The 11,992-nt window shown below is 40.4% G+C and overlaps 1 protein-coding gene across 5 annotated transcripts; it reads left to right on the top strand.

The window, feature by feature from the left end:
* The first annotated feature begins 7,385 nt into the window (after positions 1-7,385).
* Positions 7,386-11,992, top strand: cox4i2 (cytochrome c oxidase subunit 4I2). Of its 5 annotated transcripts, none has more exons than XM_019866540.1 (6): positions 7,386-7,610; positions 7,702-7,810; positions 9,943-10,051; positions 10,769-10,936; positions 11,023-11,154; positions 11,784-11,992. In XM_019866540.1, the coding sequence occupies exons 2-6, from the start codon at positions 7,802-7,804 to the stop codon at positions 11,915-11,917; spliced, it is 552 nt and encodes a 183-aa protein (XP_019722099.1). In that variant the 5' UTR covers positions 7,386-7,610; positions 7,702-7,801; the 3' UTR covers positions 11,918-11,992. The 5 variants fall into 5 exon arrangements, with proteins under 5 accessions (XP_019722099.1, XP_019722121.1, XP_019722114.1 ...); XM_019866562.1 differs by lacking the exon at positions 7,702-7,810 and adding an exon at positions 8,035-8,084 and having other exon boundaries at positions 7,392-7,610; XM_019866555.1 differs by having other exon boundaries at positions 7,392-7,610; positions 7,702-7,739.

Below are 11,992 nucleotides of genomic sequence, written 5' to 3'. Positions count from 1 at the left end.
CCGTTTGCCAGCAGGTTCCCTATGGGAGGTGGGGTGGTGGTGGTGGTGGGGGGGGGGGGTCTCCCTAGGGTACTGGGCCCAGGCCAAATGGTTTAAAAAAAAAAACGCCCATTTTTGATGATCGGAAAGCATTAAGAGCTGACCTTACAGCGTACCAGAACAATAATAATAAAGAAGAAGAAAGAAGCTAGCTTGGTGATGAAATATCCTCATGAATGTGAGTGGGGCGAAATTCAGTTAAAATATGATAGACGAGTATTAACTCCGATCATTTCTCATGCTATTGAAAGTGAAACCAAAATGTTGGCTCTCTTTCCATTCATTTCATTTTAGCTCAGAAGTTTGTTTTGCCTAAATAACACATCATGGCAAATGCTATCATGATGAGTAGATTCAGCAAATGGGCTGTTTTTCCAGTATGCATCTTATTTTGAAGACAGAGCAGGTGTTCAATCGCAAAGTGGATGTGCATTGCGCGATTTTTGTTTCATTTCCTGAAGAAAAGCACAGACATACCATCAACAAATTTGGACCTTTTCACTCCCTTGCGATCCAAATCGGCAAAGGTGAGATTATTGGATGTCTTTTAAAAATGATGGTGTGTGTTAAGGGAGATTTTTCATCCCCTACCTACTTCAAAAACAGGCGATTGGGCTCAATGAGGGCTTCATCATGAAAAGATGTTCATTTAAATTAATTGTCATATACGTTGTCCATCGACACACAATTGCAGTTAAAATCAGTGCACAGCTGTAATTGCACATTTGGAAGACTGCTGATTATGCAAATGTGTGTCAAAGGTGACGAAAAACTCATATACTTGATCAATATTTCCCCCCCTCCCTCTAGGCCACGCCTTTCACCAATTCCTCCCTCAGCTCACTTCGCGTCACAGCCAGACATGCAGCTGCCCCTCAGCACCTCCACCAGAGTGAGCGAGGGTCCCACGAGAGAAAGAGAGGGGATAGAAATGACCTTCCATTACCGCCTCACCAGCTTACTTTTAGCATGATGTCACAAGGCTGGTCTCTGGTGGTTTTTAATCACACATCCATAGTGTGTAACTGCCCTTGGGGGTAGTGCACGCCCTCCCACACATTCATGAACAGGGGCTTAAAAGCACAGATGTATAATGTAAGGTTTTGGGGGTGTCAACGACTGCAGACTTGGGGGGCAGAGCCCAAGGGAGATAGTCATGAGGCAAGTCAGGCTGGATGGGCGATGCGCTGCAGCGTAACACGGCAGGTAGAGAGAATTAAGCCATGTTGTTACTCTTCAGTGTTTTTATTAAGTTTAAAATGGTTTCGTTCTTTGTTTTGAGTAATATCCAATCGCAGGGCACACAGCGACAAACAAACATTCACGCTCACACTCACACTTAGGGACAATTTTGAGTGTTCAATCAGCCTGCCATGCATGTTTTTGGAATGTGGGAGGAAAGCGGAGTACCCGGAGAAAACCCACGCAGGCATGGTGAGAACATGCAAACTCCACACAAGAAGGCCATGAGCCGGGATCAAACCCACGACCTCAGCACTGTGAGGTCAACACACTAACCACTCGATCACCGTTTTGAGTAATATTTGATTTAAAAAAAAAAAAAAAACATTTTCATCACAACTGCAAGACGTAAGGTTATGTGCATTATCGAGTATCGGTACTTGGTAATGGCAATGAATGCTTACATTCGGTCTGAAGGGGGAAAAAAAAGATGATGACCCCCCCCCAAAAAAAAAAAAAAAAAAGAGAAAAGATGATCGGACAAATCCAAGGTTTGAATGTTTGCATCAAATCCCGTTCATTATGTAACTGATGCAATAATTGCATGGCCACTGGAGGAGTGATTTGGAGGAGCCAATCAGATCCAGGAAGACCTGGGGGGAGACATTTCAAAAGCAAAGCACACGGTGGCTTTTGGTAGCCTGGAGCTGCTGCCACTCGAAGCCAATTAGGAGGTAGGAAAAGTGAAAGAGGCACAGCAGGAAAAAGACGACCTCACCATGTGGGCTGTATATGATTGAGGATTATGCATGCGCAGCTAACACTGGCGCTGTCTTTTCTCTGTCCCTTTCATTCGTAGTCATGCAAGTATGTCAATAAGTGGATGCCAAAGAGGGGGGCGCGGGGTGGGGGGCTAAAGAGCCCACCGACACGAGACAAAAGCAGCAGAGCCGAATGTGGCGGAGTATGAGGAACGATTAGGAAGAGAGGCAAATGAGGGGGAGGGCGGCGGGGTCCGTCGTTAGTGTGGAAGTGATGGGGAGGATGACCCAGTTTACGCACAAAGCCTCAAGGCGGCAAGACTATTGGACCAACACATTCATACAAATACACACATGCAGAAAAGGTGCACACTCCGCAGGAAGTACAGATGAAACTCAGGAGGTTAACACAAGTCACCTCTTGTGACCTACATTCATCTTTTGTGTCAATCTAGAGCTGGGTCTTATGACCTTTCGATAATTATTGATAATGATCCCCCACCCCACAAAAATCCACTTCCAAATTGAGTTGATTTTCCCCATTGCATACAGAAAATGTAAACGACAGACATTATTCAAATGAAGTCGGTCGCCCCCCTACTATGATTGGCAACAATATGTAAGCTCTACTACAAAGAGTGTCACAAAAGAGAATCGATGAAATTATTTAAAATTAAAAGTACAACTGATGACTTTAGGTACATACATGCACACGGCATAATGAATGCACTCACACACACACACTAATAAATACTACTACTGTACATACATGCACACGGACACACACACACACACACACACACACACTAATAAATACTACTACGAAATAGTGTGCAAATAGTTTGTTCAGTTTGTCAAATGTAAAATTGTTTTGCCATCAAAAGCACATTTTCATTGTTGTAGTTGGTATTTTATAGAAGATACTGTTCAGATGTTTGAGGTGTCACTAAAGCAAAAATTATTATATCAAAGTCACTGCTGTGCATAAAATATATCTTTTCACAAAAAGCTTGTTTTCTGCGTTTTTGGTCCAGAATTGCTGATGTGGGTAAAACCAAGCGATGTGTTACTGTTGATTGCACAAATATAGAATAAGGTAGAAATAAACTTTGTTCATGTGATGAAAGAAGACAGTCGAATCTTCAAGGTGGTGGTTTCTGTTTCCTTAGTCATTAAAACACAACACTCTGTGAGCTTTGAAAGATCCGTTTAGAAAGCTCTAAAGAGGGTGGTATTCATATTGTGTATTTTTTTTTAATGGCTGGCATTGAAAGGGTTCAAATGAAATACAGTAAATTTAAATGAGGTGAAACACGGTGGAGTAGTGGAAAGCACATTTACTTTTGCCAATGTATAAATGCTCTCCAACTGATTGACGAGCAGTCCAGAGCGTTCACCGCCTGTTGCCCAAAGTCAGCTAGGATAAGCAACAGCTCACCTGTGACTCTAATGAGGTCAAGCGTTACAGAAAATTGATTTCCATGACAAATCCGGCATAACTCCTGTCAGAAAAAATGAAGAGATGAACAAAGAAGAGAAGCGAAAGGACGTCTGGTCAACGTTTCCCCAAGAGAGATGGAGCAACATCTCCAATTGTAATGAGGGCAAGTGTGGTGGTTCCTGGAGGGGGTGTCATAGAAAGGGAGCAGATTTAGGACTATTTGCGGCGTCACGCTTCACACCAAATTTGCATAAATGAGCAACGGACGCGTGTCCTTGCAGCTGCCGTCTATGCAGACGTGTCTTCTCTGCATGTCCCGGCAGATAAAACACATTTATTCGAGTCAAGCTGAGCTTTTAAACCATTTGGTTCTCTCCGACGACACCTAGTTATAGAAAAAAAATGACACACTACAGCCATATTTGTTTTGTTTGATTTTCTTACAAAACTGGAGCTGAACCAGTTGAAGATGTCGACAGACAAGTCCTGTTTAAAAGAGGTTGGACATGGCTGTCTAAGTCAAGGTGGAAAAATCCCATTTTGACTGCACTTATCCGGAAACATCTACTATTGTGTATTTTTGATGTTATGGGCACCAGCTGTCCGGATGAATACTGTGCATTCATAAAAATAAAATAAATAAATACATTAATAAAAATGACAAATAAATACATCAATAAACAATTCCACAATAACAAAAAACAATAATTAAATAGTCCCACAAAACAAGCACAAATAGCAAAAAACCACGAATAACTGACAACACCCAGAAATTCAATCAGTGCCTTCATTAATACAGCAGTTGAAACCGTAAGCATGCAAGAAACTGTTAACCCAAATCATTTTCATGTAATTACAATCTAATCATGAAAGATTAGCCTTACAAATTACCATAGTTTATTAACAACAAAGTGCACCTGATTAAAAGCAAAATGTAGCCATCAAAACAAATATGTACATATACTGGCCGCTTCACCTCATTAGCTGCTGATCTGCAGGTTGAAACTGGGGATAGCTCGAGACCATTTTTCCATATCAAATATCAATACTGCAGCCTCAAGGATCGGCCGATACCGATCCGATACTTTTTGTCACTTTAACCTTTGTACCGAAATAGAGTTGTTAATAATACATTAAACTATACCGCGGCAAAAAGGTAAAATATCAGTAAAAGCGCTGAAATAAAAGCTGGAAACTAAAAAACAATTTCTAATTTGTTTTTATATGTATTATCCCTTTCAGGGACAGTGGTTACGACAGTGGACAGCTTATCATGTTATCAGGTTAGAGGGTGCATGAAAGGGTTAATTCAAAAAACGACTATACGAATACTAATCGTAATATTCCTGATAAAATAAAAACACATTTTGAACATTTTTAAACAGTTCAGAACAAGTGAACACAACACATTTAACATGTTTTAACACACCACTCATATTTATTTATACAGCATATTCAGCACCTCGCAAAATGTTTTACGTTTGACCCAATCACTAATACAATTTACAAAATGGAGGATCTGAGCCCAGTGATTCGAATATGAATTGTAACACAAGCGACGAGATGCACTATTGTTTGTAATTATGTAATGCAGCAAAGCTGTTTCACCCCCATCATTCTGGCCTTTGGAATGTTTTCTGTTGCTGTTGCTGTCTTCTCTTCATGTTGCAGGAAGACGAGCAATCGATTCATGTTATTATTTGTATTTATGAAGAGTCCACATTTTATTGCTACTTTCGTCCCCAAAGACGCTGCCGTTGGTGGATTCATTCCCAGGTCCTCAAAACGCTGTGCGATACTGCCACCTAGTGGACCAAAATGTCGTTGTTTGAGAATTACTGTACGTTGAAGAGTTGCCTTCAACTGGCTGCCACCGCGACTAAGAACAGGTTCTTGCCACTCTATTTTTTTAGAGTTTAACGCTGGCTGGTTGCTTTAACATACTATCGATCAATTTCCAAAGAAAATTACTACGATATTCATCTATGTACTTTTGCCATTTGAACAGGAAGACCAAGTACTGTACAACTTTACCATTATGGCCAATTTTAATACAGTCACTGAGCGTTTCAAGTCTGCAGCCAATAGACGTCACCAAATTGTGACATTTCTCCCTGGAGTTGTTTTGCCAGCCCTTCAATGCAGCCACCTTGACTTGCTGCTTCCTTTCTGAATTACACACACCCACACACACACACACACACACACACACACACACACACACACACACACACACACACACACACACACACACAAATACCGATAACTTGACATGAGGCCACTTGAGTGATGTTTGAAATACTGGTCTTTTGTTGCTGTGCTCTTGAAAAAGCAACTACGAGCCGTCTTTGGTCTCGTGGAGGCTGAGTGCAACAGTTGGTTTTTTCTCCTCTTTCAAGATGGGGATCAGATGCAGCTTTATGACTTTGCTTTGATAGAAGGAATTCCAATTCAGAAAGAGCCTCTGGCTTGGGCCACTTTGTTCTCACATTCACAAGCGTATTCAATGAGGACGCGTGGGTCAAGCAGAGTTGCCAGAATGATCAATCCTTCTGTCCGATATTTTCTATAACTGTGTGCATCAGTGAAATCAAGGTCAGGACCGAGAGCCTTGCTCACAGATTCAAGAACCTCTTCAATCTTTTTTTTTTTTTTTTTTTTTAAAAGAGCGTGGTTTCGGTTTTCGAACAATTCGGATTTCGAACAGCCTCCTGGAACGGATTATGGACGAAAACCGAGGTTTGACTGCAATAATAATAATAATAAATGAAGTCAGCAACTGTGACTGGCAGAAACCTGGCATCAAAGTAAGAGCGAATACCAACTGGAGAATATTGCAGGGAAAATCCCTGCCCGATACTCAAAAATTTAACCTCATTGAATAAATAAAAAATGTCAAGTCAAACCTGTTGCTGCTGTCAAAATCAAATCAAATCGTTTTTTTTTTTTTTTTTAAAGAGCGGGGTTTCGGTTTTCGAACAATTCGGATTTCGAACAGCCTCCTGGAACGGATTATGGACGAAAACCGAGGTTTGACTGCAATAATAATAATAATAAATGAAGTCAGCAACTGTGACTGGCAGAAACCTGGCATCAAAGTAAGAGCGAATACCAACTGGAGAATATTGCAGGGAAAATCCCTGCCCGATACTCAAAAATTTAACCTCATTGAATAAATAAAAAATGTCAAGTCAAACCTGTTGCTGCTGTCAAAATCAAATCAAATCGTTTTTTTTTTTTGTTTTTTTTTTTACAAGGAGAGGAAAAAGTTTAGTCAGCATGAACGTTTCTTTTATGTTTATGTTCGATCGAGAGGACGCATTTGGTAAACATCATTCAGCATTTTGGTTTTAAGATTAAAGTGAAAAATCCAATCCCATCTTGAATGTTTGATTTGCGAAAAGGAAAAAAACCCGAAATAGCAGGAGCGTCGCCGAACACACTGGCGCACTGTCCGCCATCTTGGATCTCATATACACTGTGTTGGTTTCTCTAAAACTCTGGACTATCTGCCTGATTTTAGGTCACATTCTAGTTTGCTCTCATAGAAATGAACCCGTCCTTGGCTGACCCGAGTGAGGCTCCTCCCCTCTTTGCTCTGGCTTGGCTGCTGTTGGTTAACTAGCCGTTCTCTCTCACACCCACTCCCTTCAGGCATTTCGCCTCTGGGCTCTTGGCCAGACTTATGAGAAAATAAAATAAAATCTTCAAGTAGTGTGGGACAGTCAACTGTTGAATGTAGTTTTTTTCCCCCCATAAACCATGACTTAATGTAATGCTTAAATGCCATCATAATGTCCCTCATTTAAAAAATAAAAAATAAAAAAAGGAACAAAAAATAAACAAACTGGCAGTGAACTAACTCCTCGTGTCCTTATATAACTTCCCTTGTGCACAAAGTGAGCAGTGCAAGGAAAAAAGGGAAAAAGACAGTTTCATGCATTTTTGGAACCTGTTGCATGCAGTAAATAACATTCCACATTTGTCACAGGCATAACTCTTATATGGATATATTTATAGCTATATTTTTTTAACTCCCTTTGTAACTTTGCCACGCTGGGCTTGGGAGCCGCCCACTCACTGCTTCCCCGTCATGTGTCCCTGATATCTAAACAGACTCGACACCGGAGCACAAGAAGAAGCTTTTTTTTAATTATTTTTCACGCACAATTTTCACCAGCACCATGGTGAGTATCCACTATTACAATCGGAATAATCAGCAACAAGAACAGAGGGGAAATAAAACAGCCTCTCTTCCTCAACTACGCCATTCCGAAGCTCTTTGAGAGAAGAGTCGTGGACGTGCAGTCGGGATGGTGAACAATGCAGGGAATTAATCTCTAGCAGTGCTTTCACAAGAGAACACACTGGCCATTGCATGTGTCAGGTTTGTGTGGAATATTCATTTATTTGTAACAATGTGTCTTGCGTTAAATGGAACAAAAAGACTCCCTGCTTTGCGGGCGTGCCGTCGCCTTTCAGCACAAAACCTTTTAGAAGGTCAGCTTGTACTCTAAATTTGACAACCTGCCAATTTCCGCCATTTTCACTTTCAGTGAACCATTGCCAGCAACAGGTGAAAATAACAACTCTTGTTTGGAATCATTTCAGACTTGGTTGCAGCACTGAATTAGGAGACAAGAGCAAGCTTAGTGCAGCAAGTATGTTTAAAAAAAAAAAGACATGAGTAAGAACAGTTTGCAAAAGAGGAGCAAATGTGACCTATTCACTTTGAACAAATTCATGTCCACAATTCCCAATCATTTGAGAGATGACACGTTTAATGTGCTTTGACAAAATTCAATAAGCGGAGGGCTCATCTCCGCTGGCCCTCGGGTGTACTTCCAGAGGGACGGGCCATGCCGCCTTTTTGCCTGGGATGGTGCGTCATCTCTGGACACACTATTTTTGTTCGTTATCAGAATCAATACTTCAGTATTTGCTGAAAAACTTATTTGCCATTTTTTTTTTTGGTCAATGCCATGTCTATACTGTCATCGATTCGCATATTCACTGATCCCCCCCCATCCCCATTTTTATCAATCTTATATTTTTTTTGGGGGGGAGTGATGTGATTCTTTCCCCCCGTTTTGCCTATTTTTCATGAAAAACACACATGTTAGTTTATGAGCTTTTTGGGAAAGAATTGGGGGGGGGGGATTCCATTTTTTCCCCAATTCTATATATTTTTTCAATTATACACAGGCTGAATTCCTATCCCCTCATGAAGGGCAGAAGTCAACTGAAGAAAGTCAGCTCCATAAATATTTGGACATTGTCCCAATTTTCAGCATTGCAGCTCTGTACAATGGATTGGAAATGAAACAATCAAGATGTGCTTAAAGTGCAGACTTTGAGATCGAATTGGATGATGTTTACATCCAAATCAGATGAACAGTATAGGAATTACAACTAATTTTATCATGCCTCCACCTTTTAAGGGACCAAAAGTAATTGGATGGCTACTCAGCTGTTCCTTGTTGACGTCCACGGATTGAGATGAGAAGGATTTGCAACAAAGTATTGAAAAGTGATCTGATTTCTGATTACGTTAGTTTCAATGACATATGGTCCCTTAAAAGGTGGAGGCACATATAAAATGTTCACACCACTCACCCGATTTGGATATAAAAACATTCAAATTGAAGCTCGGAGCTGAAAGCAGATCTCGATTGTTTTATTTAAATTCTATTGTGATATTGTACACAGGCGGAATGCTGGAAAGTTATGTCAACATCCAAATATTTATGGAACTAACAGTCCAAATGTTGTTTTGGCACCATCTGGTGGCAGCTAGGTGCAAAGCACCTATGCTGAGGGGAAGGAGCTTCATTTCGTCTATTAGAAAAAAAAAGTGCCTGGCTGCTATTTTGTGGCACCTCATGAGTTTTCGCAGGAATTCACTGTAGAATACATCAATGAGTATCTTTCTGTGGACTCAAAATACACGACATTGCAATAAAAATTATAACATGCAAATGAAAAACCTCTGAAGAAAAATAAAGATAAATTGATAGGGACCTTTCTGACAACCATGTGGCACAAATAAAGAATGTCATAATAATACATGATACTAACAAATTATGAAGTTTTTAAAAACAATAACATTACGTGTTTACATAATTCCTACGTGGCACAAATAAAGAATGTCATAATAATACATGATCCTAACAAATTATGAAGTTTTAAACAATAACATTACGTGTTTACATAATTCCTAAAATAATATTCAATAAAATAATACAGCGACCTTGCAGCAGTAGCTGCTCAAGCCTTAACAACAATACATATATTTGAAAAAAATAAAAATGTTAACAAATGATAAGAAAATGTTAATTAAAATGCAATAAAAGAGACAATCACACAATATCACTCAACTCCAATTACTCAGTTTTTTTAAATTATGGATAAGAAATATTGTTTTATTTATGGAGATACACTTTACGCTCTCATGGTGGATTTATTGTTTTCAAATTCCTCCAGTATGTTAATGCCAGGTTTTGTGCACGGTGTTTACAGATGCTCGGCCTGACTGCAGGGCGTTTCGGAACAAGGTTCCTTGGCAGGCGCGTGATGGCACTCGTGACCCCGAGTAGCGCCACCATGGCGAGTCACGGTCATGGTCATGGTACAGTATCATATTTAATTATTCTTATAAGAGGTGGGGAGAAGTGTTTAGAATCGTCATTTACACCAAAGAAGAAACAGGTCAAATACCTCCTCCTCAGGGCCACTTTTATAACTTGTTTGAATCAAGGTGAAAAACCTTTACCTATTTCAAAACCATTACCGATCAATTTGTTATGTATGTATGACAATATAAGCTGATCATACATTTATATGGGTTCACCGTCATAACGGCCTTCTGTGGGACACCATAACAACGATGTGGCCCGCAACAAAAATAATTTTCATCAATTTATATGCCAAACGATTTATGCCAAATCGCTCAAATTTTACAATTAGACTGCTATATCGTAATCTCTTGTATCAAAAGCTTTCCTTTTATGTCTATGAAAACCCCAACGGTGAATTATTTCTTAATCATTCAGAACTATTTTAAACAACTTAACTACTATTATTTCGGAAATTATAAACACTTTTAGAAGGTCTTGGCTCCTAACTGAGCCCCAGCTAGCTCTTTGAGCTGGCTTGTAAAAAAAAGTTCTGGAGCTTGTTCCAAAATGTTCTACAGTATTTGACCTACTTTCGCGAGGCATCATCAATTAAAATTTGCAGTCATAATTGATTGGATTTAAATGTTATAGTCTTCATTGTGATTATCATTACCATAATCAAGACCGACTGCATTTTTTGACGTACTTGTGGATGACTTTTGTTCCAGCTGATGTAAGCGAGATAGCGGACATGTCCAAGCCCATGTACTGTGATCGTATGGACACCCCGTTACCGGACAGGGCCTACAAGGATGAGTTGAACGCTGCCGACAAGACTCTCAAGGAAAAGGAGAAAGGGCCCTGGAACCAATTGACCAAAGAGGAGAAGATAGCCTGTACGCTCCAAACACGAACACGATGTTTGAATAAAAACTCCAGAAAGTCACTAAAATGTCCTTGACCTTGTCCAAACGTATGGCAGTGTACCGCCTGATGTTCCGTAAGACTTACCCAGAGATGAAGCAGAAAACAGACGAGTGGAAGACGGTCATGGGGGGCATCTTCATCTTTTTGGGCCTCACCGGGCTGCTGGTGTGGTGGCAGTCCATCTATGGTGAGTTCAGGGGCCCTCGTTTACACGTCATTGCCTCTTTTTTTCCCCTCCGTTCAGGTGGCTTGTCTGGCTTATACTCACTTTTACGCTTTTGGAAGTCGTAACATTTTGTGTACACTATAATGCCAAAAGTCTTTAAACGTTATGGAGCTTTTTATGACAGTTCCGCTGAAGTTTTGTTTGGTCAAGTGTCGACATAATCCACAAATTGGCAATACGTTTTCAGTACAACGTGTCGTCGTGTCTTCTTTATAGATTGTAGAGTATGGAACATCATGCCACTCGTCCTCTACTTTACAGGAATCTAATTGTCCGTATTGCTAACACAGGACGGCCAATTTAGCTACAAGTTGTTAAAAGCGCGAGAAAAAGTCCGCTCCACACGCGAAAGCATTTTTCCTGTTTACATAATGGTAGCCAATAAGAAAAGTCAGGGGCGTCACGTGGTTTGAGCCGACGCATTTAAATTCAACGGATTTTCAGAATTTTATAGCGATTGGCAATTAAGCTCTTAAAACCTCACAGGAAAAAAAATCCCCTATTTCTTATTTGGGACACCTTCGAAGTGATCGACTCACTCGGTTTTGTGATACGTAAAGGATTGATTTCCGATTTGTATGTGTCTCCAGTGTACCCCGCGCAACCCCGGACCTTTGACAGTGAGTGGCAGGCGAAACAAATCCAGAGGATGTTGGACATGAGGGTGAACCCGGTCGAAGGTTTGGCCTCCAAGTGGGACTATGAGAAGGGCCAATGGAAATAGAAAATAAAGCAGCACATTCTCAATGCGTCTGCACGTGATAACCGTACAATAATATAGTTTGATCTCCGTCCAACA

This window comes from Hippocampus comes, unplaced genomic scaffold (genome assembly GCF_001891065.2).
Source record: "Hippocampus comes isolate QL1 unplaced genomic scaffold, H_comes_QL1_v1.1 scaffold139, whole genome shotgun sequence".
Taxonomy (NCBI): Eukaryota; Metazoa; Chordata; class Actinopteri; order Syngnathiformes; family Syngnathidae; genus Hippocampus; species Hippocampus comes.
Note: the sequence above shows the minus strand (reverse complement) of the source record. Positions and strands in the feature narration are given on the sequence as shown.

Coding starts and splice junctions, on each gene's coding strand:
- cox4i2 (XM_019866540.1), top strand. Junction 10,937..11,022: donor CAAAGAGGAGAAGATAGCCT/GTACGCTCCAAA, acceptor AACGTATGGCAG/TGTACCGCCTGATGTTCCGT. Junction 11,155..11,783: donor GTGGTGGCAGTCCATCTATG/GTGAGTTCAGGG, acceptor ATGTGTCTCCAG/TGTACCCCGCGCAACCCCGG.